Source organism: Canis lupus, chromosome 28 (genome assembly GCF_011100685.1).
Source record: "Canis lupus familiaris isolate Mischka breed German Shepherd chromosome 28, alternate assembly UU_Cfam_GSD_1.0, whole genome shotgun sequence".
NCBI lineage: Eukaryota > Metazoa > Chordata > Mammalia > Carnivora > Canidae > Canis > Canis lupus.
In genome coordinates, this window is record NC_049249.1 from 23,974,130 (window position 1) to 24,000,564 (window position 26,435).

The 26,435-nt window shown below is 36.9% G+C and overlaps 1 protein-coding gene across 7 annotated transcripts in view; it reads left to right on the forward strand.

The window, feature by feature from the left end:
• Window positions 1-26,435, forward strand: part of VTI1A (vesicle transport through interaction with t-SNAREs 1A) — a 357,029-nt gene that overhangs the window by 180,431 nt on the left and 150,163 nt on the right. For 3 of the 7 annotated variants that reach the window (XM_038578805.1, XM_038578804.1, XM_038578807.1), the window contains 2 exons: window positions 23,553-23,623; window positions 24,281-24,353. In XM_038578805.1, the coding sequence (XP_038434733.1) occupies window positions 23,553-23,623; window positions 24,281-24,346 (137 nt within the window). In that variant the 3' untranslated portion in view covers window positions 24,347-24,353. Of the gene's footprint in view, window positions 1-23,552; window positions 23,624-24,280; window positions 24,354-25,410; window positions 25,991-26,435 lie in introns of those variants that run through there. The other 4 variants (XM_038578798.1, XM_038578803.1, XM_038578799.1 and 1 more) reach the window with 2 other exon arrangements.

The window sequence follows — 26,435 nt, forward strand, 5'->3', positions numbered from 1 at the left end:
CCCGACTTCAGGTTCTATTTTATGTGTTGCCCAAAGTGCTCACTTTTACAAACCACATTTGACCCATCCCTGTATCAATCCATTGTGTAAATCAGGTAGAGTTTTCATTCTACAAGCCAACTCCCGCGCTTGCACCCCTTTGAACACAAACACACAACAAAGAGACAGAAACCATGTTAGCCTTTGTGAATGACCAGAGCCAAGGTTCCACTGAGCAGAAATTGATAGCACCGTGGAAAGACAGAAATGTTTTCAAATAATCACAATCACTCTTGGAGCACCAAGTTAACATGTATTGCATTTAAAATGTAATAAATGCAGTATTTATAAACTTATATGTGCCTTGTGACTTTTGTGTCAGCAGGGTTTCTGTAGGCCTCTATTTATATCAAATAAACTTCAAATATTCCAGAACGTAGACTGCATCTGGCCTCATTTTTGAAGTGTCCCTCTAGGAACATTTCTAAAATACTAGATTGTTCCAATTTTTTTCCTAATGAGAAAAATCCATGTGTTCTGTGATTATTAATAATAATGGCTTCAAATAAATTATTGACTGGTTGCAATGGAATGTACGTTCAAGCAGCATGAGGAGCTCTTTGGAAAAGAACTCTGATTCCCACTGCAGAATGTCTAAATTGTTCCTCTGACCCATCTACTTCAATAGTTCCACCAGCTATCAGCCATCCCAAGCAGAGGCGCTCAAGGATCAACAAGGAAAAGATGAAGCAAATGTCAAGGATTTGTGGTTCAAGATTATAGTGACAGTTGATAAAAATTTTAAAGGAGTTGATGATCTGGATATTTTTTAATTTAGGAATTTTGGAGCTTTTCTATAAATTTCAACAGAATTCACTATACTGGCTCATACACATACTCATAAATGTACTATCTATACATCTATTTCTGTATATCTGCGTAGATAGATCCTATCTATATGGGGATAGAGATACCAAATAACTTACCATTTATAAGAAATCATACAGGTTGGGGGAGTGAATGATATTGAGGTTTTCCCTGTCACAGGGGAGTTCCTTACAGTCTGGGAGGGGAGATAGGCATGAGCATGGTCAGTCATTGTTTGATAGATGTACAATTTGTGCGCAGTACCAGACACTCTACTAGGCTCTGGGCATAGAACAAAATCCCAAGCTTTGGGATATGTGCCATAATAGTGGTACAGATAATCTGAGTCCAGTGGTAGGAGAGGCATTGCCAGCAAAGTTGATCATGAAAGGCTTCTAGGCAGTGGTGACATTGGAACTGTATTTAAATGTATTTCCCCTATGCATAATTCTCTGAGCATGTTTTCTCTATTGTATTACATTTTGAGACATTTAAGTCAGTGGTCATTTATAATTTTTTAAATATCTTGTGATTTTATAAGTAAATCTTTAAAACTCCAGCTTTACTGAAAATAGTCCAAGATCATTTACTATGATTTAAAGTATTCATAATGCAAGGTGATTATTACTCTTGAGACCATTGTACAAAGCCCTGAAGTGTGTTAGACATAGGCCAGAAACCTCTCTCCTTTGTTATATCTTATGAGTCTGTTAGGTTAAAAAAAAAAAGTCTATCCTTTTTTGCTATTCCTGTTCTATCTTAGACACTTGAAAAATAGAATTTTATGTGCACAATCTAAAGGGAGTATCATTGAGGAATTCTCTTTCTGTATTGTGTATGCTACCAAAGACTTAGAAAATCAAGAGAAAAACAGACAAAAATGCTTTGCTTATTAGTGTACACATCTTCATTTTACTAAAGTTGCATAACTAACTAAATTAGGGCAGTGCTATAAACATTGTATCTCTGTTGACATTGAACACTGCATAGCTGAAAAGAAAGGGATGCATGTATTTTTTCCATTTGCTATTTCAATAGTCTAAATCGCAGTGGCAAATGAAAATACAATTGAATCTCAAGTGAATGGCCAGAAACACCGTATATTTTATGAAATATGGCAGCATAATGAATAGGAGGTAAAAAAAAATGTCCTAGCTTTCAAGTCCTGATGGTTTTGATGTGATTGAATCATAGTGCATTCTGTTTGATGTCTGGGCTTTGCTATTCAGATACACTGCAAAGTATGTGCATCACCCTCTCTGCAAAGTGCACCTGGCAACCCGGCACGGATGTAGTTTGTTTTCCCTGCACCTGCAAGAAACATATATATTCAGAGTCAAATTTAAGTAGGAGTATTTTAATTCTCCTAATTGTGATAGATTCCCCATATAGGGAAAGCTATCAGTCAGGTACAAAAGAAACTGCTTAGGATTTGAAGGAATTTGACAATTTTGTTGTAGTTCCTAGCCTGGCAGGTGGTAATAATGCCTATGCCAGCACTGTCAAAATATGAAAATTAAAGTGACGATGGGTTTTAATGAAATCCATTTGACAAATATAATTAAGGTGTTTTAATATGAAGTCCTGTAATAAAGACTACCGGTGGACTCCCTGAGGTCCTGACTAATTGTGTAGATTGCTTTTAAGCTTTGAATAGTTTTATTGGATAATGAACTGTTAAGAAGTGTTAGATCTTTCTTAAGCAGAATTTGGTTTGAAAAAGAAGAGGAGAGACAGGCCTGAGGTGTGGCATTTTAAACATAATTAGAAGAGAGATTTAAGTTAACATCTTTGATCTTGCTGTCAGTTTTTGATTAGAGCTGTAAATGCTTTAATCAAGTGTAGTGTAGTCATTACATTTCTAACTGTTTTTTAAACTGCGAAATTACTGAGACATTGACATCAATTTTAACACATTCTGAAAATTTGCAGCAGAATTGGGTTTCTTTCTCTATTGAGTCTTTGCATTAGAATATCTGATGATACTGACTTACCAACCTTAAACACAATAGCAAAATTACACTGTGGTGAGAACTAGTTTGATTTCAGGAGTAGTTAGACATAGCAACACAACAGTGCAATTACTTGATATTTATTTTTGCTTTCTAGGAATGTGCTTGCAAGTTGAAAGCACTCATCATATGAAACTATCTCATTAAAATGTATAGATGAGTAATAACCTCAAACTGTTCAGCCAAAGATTTTTTGTGTGTGTGTTGTTTGCAAGAGGATTTTATAATATTAAATGTTCTTAACTTTCACATTTAAAGAACCATTGTTCACCTAACATCTCACTGTGATCATCCAATGGCATGCTTGAGTTTTTATTCCTATGCCTGTTGGGTGTGTAATAAGCACAAAGTAAATATTTGTTAAATGAATGAGTAATCAGTTCACAATAGCTGAGTATGTAACCTACTTGAATTATTTTGTCAAAATTAAATAAAATCTGAATAAGTGAAGTATAAGGGAAAGGTACATTTCCTGTCCCCTCTGCCACCTGTCTTGACCCAGTTACTCATTATAGGGTATAAATGGATGTATATTTGGTATTTCTGGCTAGTTTTAGATAGCATCACTAAAATGATGAGTTAGACCAGTGCTGTGTGGGATTCTCCTTGGTGGAAATCTGCCTCCCTAGCATTTCATCCACGATTGCAGAAGTGATAGGGCTATTTTAAGGAGCCATGCCCCAGGGCCATTCATTGACTCTAATAAGAAAGAGTCCACACTGATTACATGGTCTTGAACTTTCTGCTTGTGTATTATGTGTTACATAGGATATGAAATGAAGAATTAAGAAGTCTGGATTCTAATCCAAGCTCTGCCTGAGAAAGCATTTAGAAAAATTGCTTTTCTCCAGGTCAACTAATCCAACCCCCAATAAATAACTTCTAAATCTCTGTGGACTCTAGGATTCTGTTGATCAGTGTCTAGCTCTCTAAATGAGTCTCTACCACCTTTATCCTTTTAGCCTTTCTAACTTTTAATGTTCTCTACTTTTTACTTTTCTTTGAACTCCTACTTTGTTTCTCTTGACTTCCCACCATTCATTTATTTAGCCATCCATCCATCCATCCATCCATCCATCCATCCATCCAGGAAGTATATACTAAGCATCTATTATGTTCCAGGCATTATGTAGAAAAAAAACAACACCAATGCTTCTTGGTTACCTGATGCCAGAGATGGAGAGTTGAGTAGATGCCTGAAATAGAGGGTAGGAGAACATACTGTCTTTTTATCATCCACTTTGATTTATGTGCCACTGGGTAATATATATATATGTGTTTAAGTAGGGGTAGCTGGACCAGATGGCTTTCAATATTTTACCTGCAAATACTGCTAGAAATAAAACCTTTCTTTTAGATTAACCAATTTACCCAAACAATTGTTTTTAACATTTATTGTTTACAGTTACTTTCCTATAAGTATTGTATTTGTTCTGAATCTGAAGCTACAGTGAAAAAAAAAAAATAGGAATCAGCATTTCCACAGGTCCTTACCTTTGTCTTCTAAGATTTGGAAAGAATTATGTTGCACAGTATAACATCAGTTACAGTTAGGTGGTCAGTAGACACTAATTTTTTTTAAATTATGTCAAAACATATCCACATCATTGTGAGGTAGATGATTATGGTGGATTGGGGGAATCCTGGGGTGGAAGTTGTGAAATGTGGATTCTTGGAGACATGCAAAGACAATGAACAAATTAATTGATATAGCACATTTGGCACATTCATCTGTTTAGCACTTGTATGTGCAATGTCTTACGCTTTACTCTAGGGGTGGTGATTCTCCTATCATTCTACCCCACAGAAGCATGAGCTGCTGCTTACTGGGGGCACGCTTTATTTTTCTTTCTATCTTCACAATGCCTGCCACATAATTGGCTCTCAATAATGTTTATTGAACTGAAGTCTCATCCTACCTCAGGTGTCAAATTTGTCTCCATGGGCAAATTGTTTCATCTTTCTGGGAGAGTTCAAGATTTCTAAGAAAAAATGGATGGGGCATCCATGGATATATGAAAGTGATATACAGACTTTCCTTTTCCCTCCGTGGGCATATTGTAAACTACTTCACTCTCCATCCCACTCTCAAATGAAATAAAGATTCTCCAATGTGACCATGGCAATTTTCACTTTTGGAATATTTTTCAGTGCTTTGAGATTGTGATAAAAGACCTGTAGAGTGGGGAGGGAATGTTTAGGTGTGATTCCCTTCTGAATCCATAGATACAATCAGAGACAGTCTGCTTATAAAATCATCAACACACCATTTCCCACTGTATTAGGTGTTCTTTTGAAGTCTCTCATACCAAGCTCTGACCTCATTTATCAAGATGTATCCACATTTTCTGAATGGGAGATTTTGGCAAACATAAGGCAGCGCCAATATACAAAATATTTTCGAATGTTACTTTCCATTTAACACTTAAAGGCATCCATAAGGTAAAGTATGATATGTATACTATATGGTATTAGCTGGCATTTCATTAAAGTTGTCAAGACTAAAAATGGGTTTTTTTCTCATAAGTTACATGTAGATTCTTTTATTGCTAATGCAGAATATTTAAGATCTCACATAGAAACATTTTGTAAAATAATTCCTATATTACACATTGTCTCTCTTTTTTAAAGGGAACAATGAGCTAATCTCTGTAGAAATTACACATCTGGATTAACGTGGAGCTCCTTAGGGAAAAGTAAAAAGATTTCCACCTTCATGGGAATCAAGGTTTAGGAGTAAAAATACGAGAAATGAAAATCAGCTCAAACCATATCATTCTCATTCCATCTTGCTCTCACTAAGGGAAGAAAGTTAATGGTTTGTGCCAACTCCTACCTCTGTGAAACTAGAGAATTTTTGAAACTTGTCGAAAGATGCTATTTATTATATTTAGTGGCAGTCCTAGGACATGGCATGCTTCTTTGTTACTGAGGGCTTCATCATCAGGTTTCTGAGAACAGTTCTGGCACCAGACTCAATGCACCAGACTCTAAAATGAGTATCATCCACTATAAACACCTTAAATCCTCTTTAGGGTAACCAACATTGAAGTTCATGAAAACATTGCAGACAGTTCAAAAAGAGATGCATTTTCCTATGGTACTGAAGAATCAAGAATAATTTTGAATTCATGCTGCCTTATTCTGTCTCACTTTTTAAAGATTAGTTGTTGTTATTTTTTTAGTAGGAGCCTTAAACATTCTCTCTACTCAGCAGTCCTTTTTTCCCTCTTTCTTTCTTTTTTTTTTTTTCCAGGATTTTGAGCTTCTAACTTTGTAATACATTTTTTTTAAAGATGGCATTTGCTTTCAAACAAGAGTTTAGTAGCAGATAAAAATCTCTAATTAACAATTCTTCAGCCTAGGTGAAATGTGTAATGGATCGGAGTTTGTCAGTGGATATAATATTATACCTATTAAATACTATGTTTAATCATCTATTAAGACTTCGAGACTTATGGTTTTACTTGCTGTGTAACACACATTTTATTTGTATTTAGATGTTTGGGTGTGTGGGTTTTTGTTTTGTTTTTTTTAAGGCTTCAGTCACTTTTCCTGCACCTGAAGAGGAGAATGGGATTTGCCAGTGATAAATGGGGAAGTTGACTAGCTAACTAATAAAGATTTGTCTTAATCAAGTATGATTTGTCAGAACAGGAGCGCACTGGGGTCAGGGCGCGCGCAATGAATTATACAGCATTCACAGGAGGAAAAGACCCGGCAAGAGACCTCATAAATATGCTGCCATTCCCCACTGCTAATTCGTATTCAAAGAGTGCTCTGCACAGCCATTTTTAGGTTGCTGAGCTGTTCACCAGCTTCCGGAGCTTTCTGTTTGTGTGGAAAAGAAAAGAAGTTTCATTATGTTTAGGCATCATCTGGGTTCTCAAGGTATATCAGTCCCCAAAACTGGATTGATAGGGATAATCTGAAGTGTGGCTTATTACATGACATCATGTATAATATTTATTTAGTGCCTACTATGGGCTCTGCAACATGCTCTACACAGAGGAGGGAGGGAGATATACAAGATACAATCTCTGCTAGAAGAGGTTTTAGATGCTCTTATAATCCTCTTCAAATATTGTCTCTGTAAATTCAAATATGGCTACAAAAGGAAAAGCCATCTGCCATCGCATTAAATATGTCCTCCCAGTGAAGATTTCCAAAACTGAACATAGCCCTTACTATATCCTGAAGTTTGGCTTACACTAAATACATAGAAGATATTTTCTTGGGTTTCCGCTAAGCTTGACTTTCTAACCCGTGTTTCTTCTCTTCATACTGAACATAATTTTAAGTACTGCTCTGTGGCTGAAGCAACATTCAAGGCCAGTTAGTCTGTTGTGCTCAGCTATATTTGAGATGAAGTCCTCCTTAGCGCTAGAAGGTCGACATAGGAGAGCAGCTCTGACTTCAGAGTTTCTTTTATGCTTAAGTTTTCAGATGAGATTATAATCATACAAAATAGTTTGTAGTATCTCAGTGTCTAAATTGAGTAGAAAAGACATTGGCATCCTCTTTGGCGACTTTAGTAGTTAATAATCTGTTTCTTTTTGATGAAATAGATGTCTATATTAAATAATAATAGTAGTTGGGGTATCTGGGTGGCTTAGTCGGTTAAGCATCTACCTTCGGCTCAGGTCACAATCCCAGGGTCCTGGGATTGACCCCCGCATCGGCTCCTTGCTCTGCCAGGAATCTGCTTCTCCCTCTGCCACCTGCCACTAGCCCTCCTTGTGCTCTCTCACTCTCTCTCTCTCTCTCTCTAATAAATAAATAAAATCTTTAAAAAATAAATACAATAATAGTAGTAACAATAATAATCTTTAAAATTGTTTGAAAGCAGATTTATATAATTAATAAATAAATAAATAAATAAATAAATAAATAAATAGACTTTGGACTTCCACTTCCAAGAATGGTTCCTCCAAGAAAGATAAGAGAGTAGGGAAGGTCTAGTTTCTCCATTCCTGCTTTATTACAGGAAGATTTTTAGCAATAGGGCTATTACTCAAATTTTTCCTGAAACCTCCTTCAAACCCTGGCCTCAGCCAGGAATGGAAAAGGAACACAGTTCTTTGTTTTTTGACTATTGAGAAATTGCTACAACTCCCAGAAGGACATTTACCATGGAGTGTAATAGAATGTGGATAATTGTATACTGATGGATATTTATTTGGTTCAGGTAGAAAAAAAACCCACCAACTCTGTGAATCAAAGCTGATATGAAGGGGCTTGGAAGTATGGTTGAGCTGGTGCTTACTTAGTGCAGTGTCTGAACTTGAGTTAGACAATGCTCAGTGAAATCAAAGCCTACCACCCTCATGAGTAACGCTGTGAAGATATTCACAAGGCAGTGCAGGTAGACTGGTGGTGGAAACAGACCAGAGAGATAATCCAGTCCTCAGAAATGCATGTTCTTTACATCAGCAGTCACTGTTGTCTCAGTGCGTATGCAGTCACTGCACATCTCACCAAGAACAAAATGCACATGGTCCTGGAGAGGAGCTGGAAACCCTGAAGTGGCGAGGGAAAGAAAGAGCCGGAAAAAGAAGCCAGCTGGGAACTATACCATATGTGAGATTCTTGAGCCTTAGAAAACCCATCTTGCTTTTCTTCCTTTCAAGTAGGAGTCATTTTTAATTTTTTTCATTTGTCCTTATATTCTCATCCTTATAATTGATTTATGACATTCAGGAAGCCATAAAATGTCTAGCTTCCCTTTTTGTTCTGTTTGTCCAAAGTGTTGCTCCATATTGTGAGGCCATAATGCCTGTGATGTTGGCCTTTTATGGGGTGGTGAAAGCACATGTATGCCAGTGGCCACAACCATCAACTTAGGGATCAATCAGACATGGTTTTTGTGGTTTAGTTTGGTTTGGTTTGTTTTTTTCCAAGTCTAGTTTCAAAAGGGTTAATTCTTATTAAGCAGTTGCTGGATGTGCAGACATGAGTTTTGAATGCTAATTTGAACTTTGGGCAAATTATGTAACCTCTCTGAGCTTCAGATTCCTTGTCTGTAGAAGGGGTTAATAATAATCTACTTCATATGGTGGTTGTGAAGATTAAATGCAGTATCTGTCAGGTGCTTAGCACAGTGTCTGGCATATAACGAAGCAGTCAATAAATAGTAGCCCAAAATAAAAAACTTTCCCTAGAGGGAAACATTCATTGCAGTATTTTACACACAGCCTGTAAGCAATAAACTTTTGTTGGGTATATATTGAATGAATGAAGTCATTTTTCATCACCAAGGGTTTAAACCTGCATGCCTTTTTCCCCCCAAAAAAATCCTATCTCAACTTGTTAATACTCTTACACGGAAGTTTGGTAAAGGACTCAATTTTAGTGGTTCCCTAACAGAGCCTATTGAGATATAATTTAAAAATCTACTTAGAATTATGCTAATAAGTTCAATATACAGCCTTGCCGATGAAGCCTAATAAATTCTCTATTGTATTTAAAAACAATAGTGGCTTTGTTTTATTCCGTATTTTAGAAACTCCCAGTGTCACAGTGCTTGCTAAGAAAGGCAAACAATAGTAAAACTATTTTTTAAGGACTTTTACCACACTTCGTTATATACTATGCTTCTAAGGTCAAACTGATATTTCAGTTTACAAAATTGAATGATTCTCAACTGTTCTTCACCTGACATTGACCAGCAGTTACCATCTGATGAGTTAGATTATCCAAATCCATATTTATTTAGCCTTTTCTTTAATGTCAGAAGGATAGCATAAATATTAGGGAATCTTTAGCTCCCTCATATATCTTTTATTTTTTTAGGAAGACAATAATTTAAGCTCAGTTTGGATCTTTTATCAGCTATACATCTCAAGTTGAGAAATAATACTAAGGTCACATTACCTTAAAACTCTGCTAGAATATACTATAAAACCATCCATCCTCTTTTTGTTCACTGATTACCTTATCTTGAGTTTCATTAATTTCTATCTCTCTAAATATCAGCATCTAAAGTGCAGGGCCTTTCTGCTTTGGAGTTATTCAGGAATAAAATGTATCTATCTTTTTGGCTGCTTCATGATACAGTATAAATTCTCCCCCTTAGGTTTTAGAGTCATCTATAGATTGCTCTGGATTACTTCCATGTGTTTGTATATGTTTCAATTAAACTTTATTTACAAAAACGGGCCATGAGCTAGATTGGCTGAAGGGCCCTTGCAGATTTCTACTCTAGAATCATTGTTCTCAAAGCATAGCTCTAGGGAACCAGCAGCATCTGGGGACTTGTTGGAAAGCAACTTCTTGGGCCCCACTCCAGACCTACTGAATTAGAAACTATGGGTGTGGGGTCCAGGAATTTGTGTGTTAACAATATGGCTTAGATGTGTTTATGATTGATCTCTGACCCACCTTCTTTCACACAGACACAAAAAGAGTCTTACCATAAAAGATCAGGCAAGTATACCAAGAGCAGAAAAAATTAACCCAAGGGAGAAGATAGAAGCCAAGAATTAAAGGGAAGATTTGGGTAGGGGTGGAGAACAAGAGGAGGAGTTCATTCTGTGAAGAAATCCTAGAGCAATGCTCTAACAATTAAGGGTTAAACTCACGCAGAGCTTCCTAGGATTCAGGCCAAAGAAGAAAGTATGTTGGATTACATAGCTTATATTTTCCATAGTACAAAGTGAATTATTTCCTGTACCGTTAAAAAAAATTTAATCAGAAAGGAGAGGAAATGGGGGTGGTCTTTAAAACAAACCAAGAAATGCAATGAATCCTATTCTTGAAATCAGCTTAACTAAAATAACGTAGAAATATCCCTTGTTTCATAATTTCTTAAGTAAATCTCATGAGTATCAAAGACCCAAAGTTGAAGGGGTAAATTCTATATTGGAGCCAGATATGTAGCACTAGAGAATGTTGAAGAATAAGAGCTGCCTGTCCTTAACAAAGAGTTAAACGTGACTTCTAGAAATTTTTAATAATATATTTTGAACCCCATTTCCAAGGATTCTAATTTAGTCAGCCTAGAGTGAGGTCTAAACACAATTCTGTTTATTAAAAGTTCCATAAACGTGTCTAGTCCAGAAACAGAGACGCACACTACCAGATTGCCATTGACCATCCCCTTTAAATTATAGTCATCATCCTCAGGCTTTTGAAAGAAATAAATGGCAGAAAATTTAAGAATGAGAGCACTAGCTGAAAGCTGAAAAGTGGGTATTCTCTGTTGTCAATTGAAAAAAGACCCCAATGCTATAGATCCAGGATAGCAAGTAGGTCTTATCCCCTGTGCCCACTCTGATCAATTGGAGTTGATTGCCTGGAGCGTTGCGAAGAGAGAGGTAGTTATAAGGCATGTTCAGGGGCAATGTGATTGATTAATATCTTCCAGGTGTTTGGTATCAAAGAGTGGCAGCCATATGGCATATGTTTGTTGACTTTGCTCTCAGGACTAGATATGTGGGTAGCAGAAATGACACTTTGTTGAAAATTAAAAGAAACTGATTTTATCCCTCTGAAGTTGTATTTCCAAACCTTAATCGTTTCTTTAATTTCTAAGCCTCCTTTAATGCCAGTGGTCTCACTTGCTTTGTTTTTCCCCATAAATTTCCAACATGATTTCCAACCTGATATTTCTTAAATGTTGATCAGGGGGTTTTGAGAAAAACTTTGTTTTTCTTAATGCTAAAATTCACCAGCATTAATGTTCAAGGCCTTGTCTCTGCCTGTACCTATTGTCCTGTGCTACTTCAGATTTAGTAACTTTCTTTTTTCATTTATCTGATATATTCATGCTCTCGCCTCCTACTTTAACCTATGTGTCTGCTTTCAGTGTGTTCAGAAGGGTCAAGATGTGAAGAAATATTGTACAAAATATAACATTTTAATTTATAAATCAATGAAAACATTGGTCCAGGCTTTTAAGTTAGGGTATAAATTAGATGTAAGATATATAAGAAGATAACTTTTTCCAGGTAAATTCTGAATATTTTCTGTGAATAAAAAATAAAAAAATAACTGTGCAGCCTCCTACCTCATACCAGAAATTTAAAAAATTAAATCAAAGTGTATCAAAGACCTAAGTGTGAGAACCAAAACTATGAAATGCTTAGAAGAACACATATGGGTAAATCTTTATGGCCTGGATTTGGCAATGGATTCCTAGATCTGACACCAAAACCACAAGCTTTTGTGCTTGTGTTGTTGACAACAACAACAAAAAATAGATAAATTGTACTTCAGTCAAGTTTAAAACTTTTGAACATCAAAAGACTATCAGAGTGAAAAGACACCTACACAATGAGAGAATGAATATATTTACACATCTCATATCTGATAAGGGTCTAGTATCCAGAATATATAAAATGCTCTTATAACTTCCACAACCAAAAGACAAGTCAGCTTAAAAATGGACAGAGGATTTGAGTAGACATTTCTCTAAAAAAGATCCACAAATGGCCAACAAGCACATGAAAAGACACTCAACATCATTAGTCATTAGGAAAGTACAAATCAAAACTACAATGACATGTGAAGGCTATAAGTTTTAAAAATCAAATATAGTAAGTGTGGCTAAGGAGAATTTGGAGCCCTCGTGCATTGCTAGTTTGAGGATGAAATGGTATAGCCACTGTGGAAAACAGTTTTGGGTTCCTCAAAAGGTTAAACAGAATTACCATATGGTCCAGCGATTCCTCTCCTAGGCATACACCCAGAACAGATAGTCATAGAAATGCTGTACATGAGTGTTCATAGCAGTGCTATTCACAATAGCCAAAAGGTAGAAATATCCCAAATATCCGTCAGTGGATGATTGGGTTAAAAAAATGTGGTTTATCTGTACAATGGAGTAATAGTTAACCATGAAAATAAATGATTCCTGCCACAACATGAATGAAACTTGGAATCATTAAGCTAAGTGAGAGAAGCCAGTTCATATTTCAAATTGGTGTGACTTAAGTAATTGTTAGTGTTTAATCTGAACATCAAAACTATGCTTGTCTATTATGTGTATATTTATATATTAACATGAATCTGCTGCCACATACCCGAATCAGGAGAGAAGTGATTCCGTCATTCAGGCCATCTTTCCCTTTTAGCTTCAATTCAAACTAAGGATAAAATTAAGACCAGGAAAAAAAAATATATCAAGAAAAGGAATGGCAGAGCCAAAAATTCTAGTATCTTTCATTCACATATGACGATTGAGCTTCTGTGATTTTATCTGCTCCTGAGTCCATTCCAGAACAGTGAGTGAAGTGTTCTCTTTCTGAACATAGGTCTGAAGCCAAGTAAATATGTTTTATTCCATAAATGTGTACTTGTGTTGGTGTGGGTGGGGGGGCAGGGGGGATTGGAATGTCATCTCCCGATTACCTGCTTTTCACAGCAAGAATGAGCAATTTAAATATATTAAATTTTCCACCTCCGAGGTTCATTTGTTAAGAGTAACCAATTCACTTGCCAATGTGAATAGAGAGAAGAGAAAGGGGTCAGTGGGATGGACCCACTGGTTTAAATTTGATTTAATTTTTTACAATTCTGTATGAGAATTGGCCCTTTATTTTTTAAAAAAAACAAGAATATACTGAAGCCAAAAGGTTTGGATAATTATAATACATTTTTGCTGTTTGTATAATTTGCAAAGAATAGAAAGTTATTTCAGTCAAGACCATGAAATCACAGCACATTTCCCTGTTGAGTGCTATGGTTCTTATGTGGGAATGATGTTCAAGAAATGTAGAGACTATCTCCTGTCCCACTCTTGCCCAAGCTATTGGAAAGGCCTTTCTTGGGCACTGACATTTTAATTTTTTACTTTTCTTTTTTAAATCCCAGGATCAGGGCAGCCCAGGTGGCTCAGCAGATTAGCGCTGCCTTCAGCCAAGGGCATGACCCTGGAGACCTGGGATCGAGTCCCACGTCAGGCTACTTCTCCCTCTGCCTGTGTCTCTGCCTCTCTCTCTCTGTGTGTGTCTCTCATGAATAAATAAATAAAATCTTTAAAAAAGAAAAAAATTCCATACATCAGCCAGAGACACTGACATTTTAAAAGTATACCAAAGTATTACAATTCCTTATCCCCCACGTTGTAATGCATTTTAGACTGGACATTTTAAATTTTATTTTATTTATTTATTTATTTATTTATTTATTTATTTATCTATCTATCTATTTAGTGCTGCAAAGATCAGTGACATAAGACTCAGGAGGCTTGGGTCACAATTTCAGCTTTGTTGATAATTAGCGATATGACCTGGATGATCTCCACCCCCAAATCCCTGTACCCTCGTTTGTTCATCTGTGCCGTTACTGTTAAGGCTCATACTTCTAAAAATCTGTATATCTATTACTATAAACTTATAGAAGGCAGCTGTATTTTCAAGCTCAGTGGCTCCCACAAACAAAAATTTTCTGCGCACTTGCATATATGTCAGGCATTGCCTCTGAAAATGCTGGAGAGACTAAGAGGAATAAGAAATGGCCTCATCTTTAGAGAAGGTTATAATCTAATGGGGAAGAAAGAATATATAAGCAAGGAGTCACAAACTCAGATTCCATAGCAGCAAAGTTGGAACATAAAAATGAGTGAAACAAGTCAGATGGGAAGGTGGCAAGCTCCATGGTACCCGGCTCTTCCACATGGGGTAGCCGTATCTCAGTCCCAGCCAGTTGACCATTTGGGAGTGGGGACTCAATGTTGCCATGTATTCCAAATTTCAAAAGAAACTAGAAGGCCAGCTTTTTATATGAAATCTCCTGTTTAAAAAAATGTTTTGTCGCCAACCAGTTCAGAAGTGCTTAAACAGTGTTCCCTAAAAGCAAAATATATTTGCTGGCCACACAAGCTCTGCAGTGTACCCAGTAGTGACTTCTGAATAAGCGGATAATTAGAATGTTATACATTCAGTGATAGAAGCATGTGTAGTTCACAAAGGGTATAGATTGTGATTAACTCTGCCCATAATGATTTCTAAAAAGGCTTTCTAATTACTTTCTAGTCACTTGTCATAGTTTACAGCACTTTTGGGGTTTTCTTTGAGTTATTCATTCAACCTAGAGATCTGGCTGATGCTGAACAGGTCTCTCTTGTCTGCTAAGTAAATACATGTTTGGCAAATTCCACAAGTGAGCCTTTGGAATGTGTTTTGACAATTTTGCCCATTCAGGTTTTCTGCTGCTTCATCTCCTGGCTTTTACATTCTTTATTGAATTGTGAAAAGGGTATGTCCTTCCTGCTGCTCTGGTCTTGTTTCATGGAATAGAACAGATTCATTCTCGTTTTTGAATGAAGCTGTAATTAACATGGCTCCTTTTGTTTAACAAGTTCAGTTTACCCAGTACCTGCTCATTCCAGAGCATCATTATTGGTGGCACAGCTTCATTGACTGATGTCTAAGAGCTCTGGGAATAGTGTTTGTTAATTATCTGCAGCAAACCAGGTAACTAAGGGGAGGTTCCGCTACTATGACTTCAATGAAAGTAGTGCTGATGATTTTTTAATTGCTTAATGATAGATTGGATGATCTTAAAGCAAAGTAGAAAATATACTCACCTGCTAAGGAGATAATCTTAAATCATAATTGCTAAGAAAGGAAAAGAAAAAGAAAGCTAGGCCATGTACATCTTTTGCTGTATGTCTATGAAGAATGCATAAGTTTACCTTCAGTTTATATGAATGTATAGTTTTCTGTAATAATGTTATCATCCAAGTGTTTGTAAATATTTTATACCACATAGTAAATTCGAATGTCCTCAGAGGCCCAGCAGGCTACTGTATGAAGCAGTCCACTGTTAACAGACTTGGGCAAGCTGGAGAGTGTATGACTTGCTTAAAAGCATTCAAGTTTGAATTGTTTCATGTTTTCTTTCTTTCTTTCTTTCTTTCTTTCTTTCTTTCCTTTCTTTCCTTTCTTTCCTTTCTTTCCTTTCTTTCTTTCTTTCTTTCAACATTGCCAGAGTGGGAGGTGTGCCCTGGGGATGGAAATACATCTGTGGGCCTGATTTGGGCCTTGTGCTTCAGTTTGTTTACATGTTCTATAGAGAAAAAGAGGCATTAAGATTCTACAGGGTCATTGAGTTCTGATATTTCACAGCCACAAGGGGCACTGAAGAATACCAAGCCCAAGATGGTCATTTTGCCTTTAAGGAAACTGAGGCCCAGAGAAGGGAAGTGCTTACCTAAATTAAAGCTCAAATGGCCACTTCTTTTATTTTCTTTTAAGGGAGTCCTAAATACAGGGGGATCTGGAACACTCTTCTAGAGATATTTGTCTTCTCTAGCATAATAACTATTAGCCACGTGTGATTACTAAGCACTGGAAATGTGACTAGTGCTAGAGAGGAACTGAATTTTAAATTTAATTTTAAAATATAAATAGTTACATGTGGCTAGTGGGTACCATTTTGAACAGAGAAGCTCAGGAATTACAGTTTTCATTGCTAATTTATCAGTGTGCTTCACATATAACTTCAAAACCAGTCAACAGTATACTCCTGTTTTCCTACTCTTCATCCTTTGTGCTCTGGTTTTCATATATTTAATTCTATATATGTTGTTATTTTTACTTTATTTGGATCTGAATTCTGTAGATCCAGATTTCCATCCACTATCATTTCCCTTCAGCCTGAAGAATTTCCTTTAACACTTCTTGTAGTTCAGTTCTTCTGGATGATTCTCCCAGTTTTAAATTATCTATAATTATCTTTATTTAACCTTTTTTTTTTTCAAAGATTTTATTTATTTGAGATAGAGAGTGAGAGAGAGAGAGCATGAGCGGTGGGGACAAAGGGAGAAGGAGAAGCAGGATCCCCACTGAGTAGGGAACCCAGTGTGGGACTCAATTGACCCCGGGATCATGACCTGAGCCAAAGGCAGACACTTAACTGACTGCACCACTCAGGCACCCCTTAACCTTACTTTTAAAGGACATTCTCACTGATTACAGAAGAGTAAGATGACTTTGCCCTACCCCCCCTGCCCCCCACACACACACTTTGGGATGTTGCTTCAGTATCTTCTTGCATTGTTTTCTGATGAAGATTCAACCCTCATACTTATCATTATACATGTTGTTTTCTACCCTCTGGCTGCTTATAAGATTTTTTATTTATCTTTAGTTTCTAGAAATTTGATGATGATGTGACAAGGTGTGGTTGTCTTTGTATTTATCTTGCTCAGAGATTGTTCAGCAAGATTTATCTTGCTTGAACTACTTTGATCTATGGATTGACTTTTTTAAAACAAAGTTTGAAAAGTTTTGACTGTTATTTCTTCTATCCTGTTGTTTGTCTCTGGGAATCTCATTTTCTGGGAATCTAATTATATGTGTTTAAGACCACTTGTTATTATCTTTTGTTATTGTTAATGCTCTGTCCTTTTCTTTTTTTTTTCAGACTTCATTTCCTCCTTTAGATAATTTCTATTAACCCATCTTCAAGTTCAAGGACTCTTTCTTGTGTACTAAATGATACTCTCTTGGGTCCATCCAGAAAACTGGTTTCAGAAGCTGTATTTTTTCATTCTCAAATTTCATTTGGTTCCTTTTTATTTTTTTTTTTAAGATTTTATTAATTTATTCATGGGAGACACAGAGAGAGAAAGAGAGGCAGAGACACAGGCAGAGGGAGAAGCAGACTCCATGTAGGGAGCCCAGCGTGGGACTCGATCCCTGGTGTCCAGGATCACACCCTGGGCTGCAGGCGGCGCTAAACCGCTGCGCCACCAGGGCTGCCCTGGTTCCTTTTTAGAGTTTCCACTTCTTTCCTAAAAAACCCCTCTCTCCGCCTATTATGCTTATCTTTTCCAAGAAACTATTTTTTTTAAGATTTTATTTATTTATTCATGAGAGAGAGAGAGAGAGAGAGAGAGAGAGAGAGAGGCAGAGACAAGCAGAGGGAGCAGCAGGCTCCATGCAGGGAGCCTGAGGTGGGACTCGATGTGGGGTCTCCAAGATCACGCCCTGAGCTGAAGGCAGCGTTAAACCGCTGAGCCACCCAGGCTGCCCCCAAGAAATTTTTTAACACCAGTATGATACTTGTTTTCAAATCTTTATCTGCTAACTCTAATAAATAAGCCATCTGTTAGTCTACTTACATAGGCTATGTTTTCACTTTTTTATTCTCCTTCCCCCTCTATTTTTTTGCATGCCATGGAATGTGTGTAGTATTCTAGACACAGTGAAAAAGAACAGTAGTGTCTAAATTTATTTTTCTCTGAGAGCACTTTATCTTATATTTGATTAAGGGTGTGATCAGATTCGTTCCAAAATTAAGTGACTTGGCGTTAAGCTGAATCTCTAATTAGATTGGATTTATCTGAGATGAGTGCATCCTCAACCTGTGTCTTGGCTGCTTTTTTTTTTTTTTTTTTTTTAATATTATCAATACTTTATCTGGAGTGAATTGGTCTGTAGTTTTCCATGATTTGGGTTCATATTTGGGCTTAACTTTCCCAGTGTCTCAAAATATAAGCACCACAAGAATATGTAAGAATGTGTGATTTTTCTTTTTACTCACCAGCCCCTTCTCTACTGCCTCTTCCTTGGCAAATTTGGAGATTGAAGGAGAATTACCAGACCAAGCAATTTATTTTTATCTTTATAGCTCATCCAGATTTCATTCTGTCCTGTACACCTACATTTTTATAAGGTATTCTCTTCATCCTTGAGAAGTCTCTGAATGGCAGTCCTGTGCTTAACTGAGGCATTCACCCTAGGTATGAACATTGCCATAGCTCCTTGCTCACACATGAGGTACTAGTTTCTCTCTAAAATCTATCAGAGCTTCCTTGCACACATCACACTTCTCCCACACAAGTTTTTCTTGTTTCTAGGAGAGTCATTTACATCTTTCTACATCCTAATTGAAAGCAGAAGTTCCTCACGTGTCTTGAATTGTCAAATAATGAAAGTTGGTGAAAGAACTATCTTTTCCATTGTTACTTTTCTAGGCGTCAGGAATTCAAAAGACTCCTCATATCTGAGTAACATCAATACTGTGGATAACCGGGCAGCCCGAGTGGCTCAGTGGTTTGGCGCTGACTTCGGCCCAGGGCATGATCCTGGAGACGCAGGATTGAGTCCCATGTCGGGCTCCGTGCATGGAGCCTGCTTCTCCCTCTGCCCTCTCTGTCTCTCAAGAATAAATAAATAAAATATTTTTAAAAAATACTGTGGATAACCTACCCCCTCTCAGGCATGATACCAGAATCACCGTCTGAGAAGGTGTGCTAGATGCCAAAGAATGGCTTAACCAACCACTCCATGAGCTACTCCCTCCTGGGAAGGCTATGTGTGACTCTCTTTGCTTTCCGAAAGCAATACTTTTATTAGATTTGGTGGCCAGAAGTTCTGAAGTCAAGTCCAAAATTCAGTACTTCAAGTTAATAGGAAATATTACCTTGTATTTTTCAATTGTCACATTAGTGTTCTGCAGCATGCATATGAAAGCACATGCTTCAAAAAATAGCTCTTTTACAGTATTTCCATGCAGTCTTGCACTTCAGTGAAGTCACTATATGCACAATAGCTGGATAATTATGAATACCCTTTACCTGTTACTAAAATTGCTAATAAAGTTTTGAGTGCCAGAAAAAATAAACTTAGTTCATTAAAGAAGGCTCGACTGGATGTCTTCACTTTTTAAAATAATTCGCTGGGAACCACATCCTTAATAAGAGAGTTAAATTTAAGTGTGATGAAAAATATTTTTTTTTTCTGGTGAGTGTACTATTTATAGCATAATGGCTACAATTTTTTTGATATTTTGAATTTATCAATGGAATGTTTTCTGATTAACCATATTTGAGGCTCCTTCCCTTTCAGTCATGTTTATATTATAACATGATGTGAGCCTTAGTCAGTTCTGCCTTCCTATGAAAAATATTTTAATCTACTCATCTCCAAAATACAAGCCCAATAATTATTTGTTAAAGTTCATCCATGTTGGCTTTATGATGGTTCAAGTGACATTATTATTTTGAATGAAGAGCAATGATGCTTTCCATGGTACAGGCTCCTTAAACTAAGTCTTATCTTTTGTGATGCCAGGCCAGTCCTTCAGGAAGTATCTTGCTGGATTTGTAGTTTCCTGCTTCTTCGCAAGAAAGTGTAGAATGCCTGGTATATATCTCCCAACCCCACCCCAAATATATTGAAAAGGAGAGGAAATGTTAGCCGAAATGCATTTTGCAGTTTGTAACCCTTTAATAAAGGGCCTTAGACCAAGGATATGATTCATTCTGGATAACGTGAAAACAAAAACTCAGTGAGTTTGAATGCTGTACTCCCAGGATAATTCCCAGGACCCCCGTGGGAAGGATAGAAGAAGAGCAGGAAGGAACTTTCCTTTCCAGGAATTCATTTGTCACGCTCACACTGACATGTAGAATTCCAGCATACAGCATCAGTTTTGATTTTCTTTTATGCTTTTCATTGTTTCTTGCTCTCAAGAAGATCCTCACAGTCAACAAGTGCAGTATTTATAAAATTTATGATTTCTCAAGTTATTTCAGTGGAGATAGCATGGCTGTTTCCCATTCTAAAGGCACTGTGAGTATTTAAAGAGCTAAAAACTCTGGACTGGGAGTATCACATACACTAGTTTAGACCTACAAGATTGTGTTTTTTCTTTATTGGAGTTTGGTGTGTGCTTACATCTTCAGTTAAATTATTCAAAAAAAGTAAACCTAAAAGTATTACTAATTTTTTAAATAAAATTATCCCTAAATATCTAATACTATTTTAAGGATAGTCTGTTTTAAAAAAATAATCCTTTTCAATTTTGTCTTGTTTTGTTTTGATTGGAGTAGGGGAACACATAATGAAAAAAACATACAGAACTTTGTTTGCATGAATTTTTCCTTTCATTCTAAGAGTGTGAGCATTTCTTATATGCTTGGCCTGGAGTTTGCTTTATTGGGGCATTAAAACTGAAGGTAGCAAGTAAGAAATGAAAAAAAGAATTCTGTTTCCAACAAATGGATGATATCTGCATATAAAGACCATGCACTCTTGGCAATATCTCTTCTCTTGCCAGATGCGTTAGGACTTCAGATGCTGAGATATTTCCCAAGAGACAAGGAGATTGAGGGAGTGATTTAACAACTCCTGGAAAGACCTGAGCTCTTTACTGCTTGTTCTATTGATTCCTTCAGTAGCAGACTATGGATCCATTCAGAATAGTTTTTCCCCTAGCAAACCTGTTAGAATTGTGGATCTGTTACCTGCATTCCAATGTTGACTTCTCCCGTGCCACACTGGATATGATTTGAGAGCAAGAGCAGATCACAAACCTTTCATGCACTTTATCTACTCCTTTCATGTACTTTATTTCAATCTCTCCTTGCTTCCTTCCACATTTACTGGAAACACGATGCTGGTGACAGGCAAAATGATAATCTATTTCCTATTTGTTTAAAATTATTTATTTTAATGCTTTTAATCTTGATAGGAGAAAATAATATAGAAGTGGTATTTTGCTGAAGTAATTAGAGTATTAATGGTGTCTCTAAATATTAGAGATTTTGAGCTAAAATGAATTAAGATTGCTTAATTATATTGCTTAAAGGAAGTCAGTGTGATACTTAACAGTGTGATAAAATTGAATATTGTAGTCCGTATGCAAAAAAGAAATATTCTACTCTAGTTGTTTTTTCCTTCTTCATTATTGGTATCATCTTCCACTTTTTTGGTGCCTCTACTGGGAGCCACATATCTTATCCAAATTATCTTTAGAATATATTTAATAGAATTAATAGAAAGCTAACATCTGTCTGAGAGATGATACTATACTAGGGAGGTACTCCACTGGAAAGAATTTTTGGAGTTTATATAGGTATCAAAAATACATTTATGCTATTGCATTTGAGCATTTTTTATTACTAGAATTTCTTTTATCATGAACGGAATATACAGTCCTTTTTCTGATATGCCATGAAAAACAAAGCATTTGCCCCTTTGGCTGCCAAATCTTCACTATTAGCACAAAAGTTCATGAATGCAGGGGCTTGATCTTCCTTACTGGCCATGTCCCCAACATATGATTTTTTACTAAGTGCATTGATTCCCATGTATTATGCAATTACATGCATTTGTATGGTATCCTATAGCTTTCAAAACATTTTTACTTAGGTTAATTTCATTTGACTATAGCAACAATTTTGTAAGAAAGGTAGGACAGATCTTTTATCTTGTGATACCCAGTTCCAGTGGGTTGTGGCAGACCTAGGATGGGAGGGGGCCCAATCCCCTAGGATGGGGGGAACAGTCCATTGGTTCTTAATATCATTCATCATCATTCAACAAATGCTTATTATTGCTATAGGCGAGTCACTGTGTTAAGTATTCTAACTGAATTATTTAACCTTTACCACAGCCCCTTGACATAGAATAATCTTCTTTCCATTTTAGAAGTAAAGAACTAAGGCAAAATGAAGCTAGGTAACATATGCAACGTCACACAGCCAGTAAGCGTCAGCACTGAGGATTAGGCTCACACAGTGTGAGTTCCCAATCTAAACTCTCAATATGGCCTAACCACTGCTCCACAGTTTTTAGGATGTCCCTCTGAAAAGTTTGTTGGTATACATCCATGAGCCAAATAACTACCATGGTGACTTCCTAATGATTTCATTAAATTATTTGCTATAGTAATAGATGCTTGTTTAGTGTTGCAATAAATTTATAAGCCAGAGATAGTTGTTGTATAGGTTGTAGGTAAAGAGACAATACAAAAAGAAAAAAAAAAAAAAAATGTAGATACGTGGTAGTCAGATAGGTTGCCAGTATTACAAGTGTGTCAGATTTGTCATTCTTCTATTATAGAATAAGGTACCTCCCAGGTGATGGAGAATGAGTCTAAAAAAAAAAATTTAATTCAAGGCAGCTGAATATTTGTCAGGTTAGGACATACCTAGAGTCTTGTAAAAGAAGGAGAGCCGACCAGTGCCAACCAAATGGGATGATCACGGCAGAGGAAAACCTCATCGGAACTCAGCAGCGTGCTTTTTAATGAATGTTCTAACCTGCCTATTCCTGTATAAATGGAAGTTCTGTTTGCAGCTTGAGCTTTCCTCAGCCATGTGTGAAGTGCACCTCATCCTGACTCAAGTATCCACAGCAGCTAAGAACACACTAACGGAACCCTTGCTCCAAGAGAGCAAAAGCCTAGAGAGAGTTCCACTAGCAATAAGCTGCAGTAGTTGAGATTCTGAGGACTGTGTATGGGACGAATACATTAAAATCAAAATTGTTCTAACTGGAGGTTTGCCTACATACGCAAAGCAGTGCAATAATAAAGTGGGGGAGGTAGAGTAGAATCATTAACATTAGTTGTAACCTGCAAAACCGAGACTAGATTCCTATGTAATGATAAAATTATTGGAAGACCATTGGACCTGGGCTTTTCATCTTGCATCTTGGCAGATAACAAATATGCTGAGGTGGCCTTCGGCAAGTCGTATCACCTCTCAATCATCACTGCCTTGTTGGTTATGTTCTATAGGTTGAATTGTAAATCCCATGTAATCATATCTAAGATATATAGGTAAATTTATTAAATACTTTAAAAATATTTTTTATGTATAAGAACTATGTGTCCGATATGTAATGTACACTTATTAAACATGAACTCTGTGCCACTGCCATCGTGGTACCCCTAGAGTTTGTTTCCACTTACACCAAAAGCCACCCTTCCTCACTCAAATTTCCTTTTCAATAGAGCAAATTGGCCAGGAGATGTTGGAAAACCTCAGTCATGACAGAGAAAAGATACAGCGTGCACGTGAACGAGTAAGTAAGAAGGGATACAAAATTCTTTTCATAAATTCGGTAAATGATAAGACATAAAACAAAAGGCCTCCAACACATCCATAGACAGTAGTGATGACATAGATGTAAGTGTGTATAAAAATGGCAAGGGTAGTTGAGGGATGTCGAGTAAGGGGAGAAGAAAAAGAGTGGAATGGAGAAAGAAGCTGACTCTTTCCCCATCCTTAAATGCCCCCAGGTAGATATTTTATTTAGCTCTATAACTGAGAAGGTCAGACTTTGGAGTATGTCAAGTCTTACAGAATGAAAGCTGTAAAGATAGTGATGTCTCATCCTCCCTCAGTTTACTTCATTTCCGTTCATATATCTAGGACTTCACGCATTCAAAATTGGATTTTAATTACGAGATGTATATTCAGCATTGTCCGCCTAAGAGACATGCTTTTATCGCCGGTTCAAGTATCCAGTTTAATGCTCCTGGGATCATCTATTACATGTAATTTCTTAAATCTAAGAATTTTCAGAGATTGTGTAGGTGTCATGATGTATTTTAATGTATTTAAGTATCTATTATTAATTGGATTTCCATCCATGAAAAACAATTACTGCTTGCCAGTGCATTTGCAAAATGATCCAACTGCACGAAGTTTTGTTTTAACATTCCTTTTCTCCTCCTAGCTTCGGGAAACAGATGCTAACTTGGGGAAAAGCTCCAGGGTTCTGACAGGGATGTTGCGAAGGTAAGAGTAAGGTAGGGACCTATCTTCCTCTCTCTCCCTTTTTTGAAACGACGGTTTTCATCTAGTTGCAACTGGCCATATTCCAGGCATGCAAGCCTCTGCTCTTAGTACCCTGGGTCAAGACCCTTTTGAAATAACAGAGCACTGATATTAACTCTTGTTTGGACAGAGACACATGCTGAGTAGCTTAGATTAGAGAGAAGGTTTGAGCTAGGGGGGTTACCTCAAGCTATGGAAAAAATTAGGGTTAGACATGAAGTCTTTTTTCATAGCCCGAGGAAGTCCCCATGGCAGGAACAGACCGATTTTATTTTCTATTTCGATAGCCTCCTTCTTATAGAAGGAATGCGGGCCTGCGGGTATTAGCTGTGTTCTCTCTCTGTTGCCTTGTTTTCATTTTATTTCTTTAAGAGATGCTGTTTGGGGAAATATTTCAATTTTACATATATTTAAAGATGATTTTTAAAATTTAAATATTATCTAAAGAATCTGAATTCACATGTGCGAGCAAACAAATGTCAGTGTTTTATGTGCGTTAATTAACCTTTGACTGATGGAAGATATTTGGGAAAGTAAGTGAAAATAAATGAATGCCTGGGTAATACACTATATTCTGTATTTTTCAAGGGGGAAGTAAGAAATGTTTTCATTGTTCTGAAAATCAGAGCCATTTTTTACTTAGGATATCTAGCATGGTACTTTCTTACATTCAGTATCTACCAAATAAGATTATCATCTAGCATAACCTTCAGTTTGGGACTGTAGCTGGAAATGTGAATGAGGAATGTCAAGAATCGCCTCTAGAATAACTTAATTGGGATTTTACAGAAGAAATCTTTTAGCACTAATACTGTAGAGACAACTGTTTTAGAGTAAGGAAAATCATCTCTACTCAGGTATCTGTATATAATAATTTATTAGGAGTGTTTTTGCTGCATTAGCGATGGATGGCACAAGCAGTGGATAGTTACTTGGTCTCTATCAGGCTGATCAGTAGCGAGCCTGGAGTTCCTGCGACACCTCCAACTAACACTGACCTAACTCCACATGCCCCTGCTTTTCCTACAGGCACAGTGCCAATTCAGAACCATAAGACACCAAATTCTCTGCCTAAGAGTAATATGTAAATGATCTAGAAACACTCAAAATCCACACAGAAGTGGCAATTGAAAGGAATGCTTCAGTGCTTATAGACAATAAAAAAGGGAAAAAAAGGAAAAAAGTCCTCTATTGCTTCCCTGGGAGGGCCCCTGCGATGTGAGCTGTAACGAATATTCTGCATATGTCTCCATTTTGTCAAATCTCATTAAAGAGTCCTTCTGCTTTATGTCAATTGAGCTGTCCAGAAATCATTCATCATTTTTAGTGTAAAAAAAAATCATGCTGTTATTTAAATAATATCATATTAATGTTAAAGTTCAGCTGTCATTTAATGGTATGGCTTAATCAGATGTAGCATTTAGGAAAAATAGTTTGTTCGGGCTCTGCATGGCTTTCAGGTTGGCAGATTCAAATAAGGATTTATGAGTTTCTAAACCAATGTATTTCTGCCCATGTTTCTGCTTGATGTACCTCACCTTTTTGTGCAGGACACTGCAGACAGTTATTTCAACAAATAAAGCATCTCCTCATATTGTGTTTGAATAAATTTGCAAGTCATTTAGAGAGGGTGAAGCACAAACACTCCTGCAACCTTTGACTGGGCTTTCTGTAGGGCAATCGTACTAACGCGCCTGCTTCATAAGCCTACAGAGGGAAGTTACTCCGCTGAAATCTACTTGGGGTCCTCTTTGTAGACAGACTCAGTCAATCACTGACTCATTTCCTTTTGGGATCTGATGAGGGTATGAACAGAAATAAAAATCCCCAGGTGGACATCACCTTGCTATGGTGAGCCAAGGCTTAGGCCCTCTGGTGCATATTGGTGATTGTATTTTTTATAAGGCTCAACTGGGATCTTAGTATCAGCCAAGGTATCCAGATACTCTTAATCAGTGCTGTAACCTGACTGAGTCTCTGGGGAGCCACATGCAGGTGGTGGTTTTGTTCAGTTTCTAATTACTATCCCACATGACATACAATTTATTTTGGAC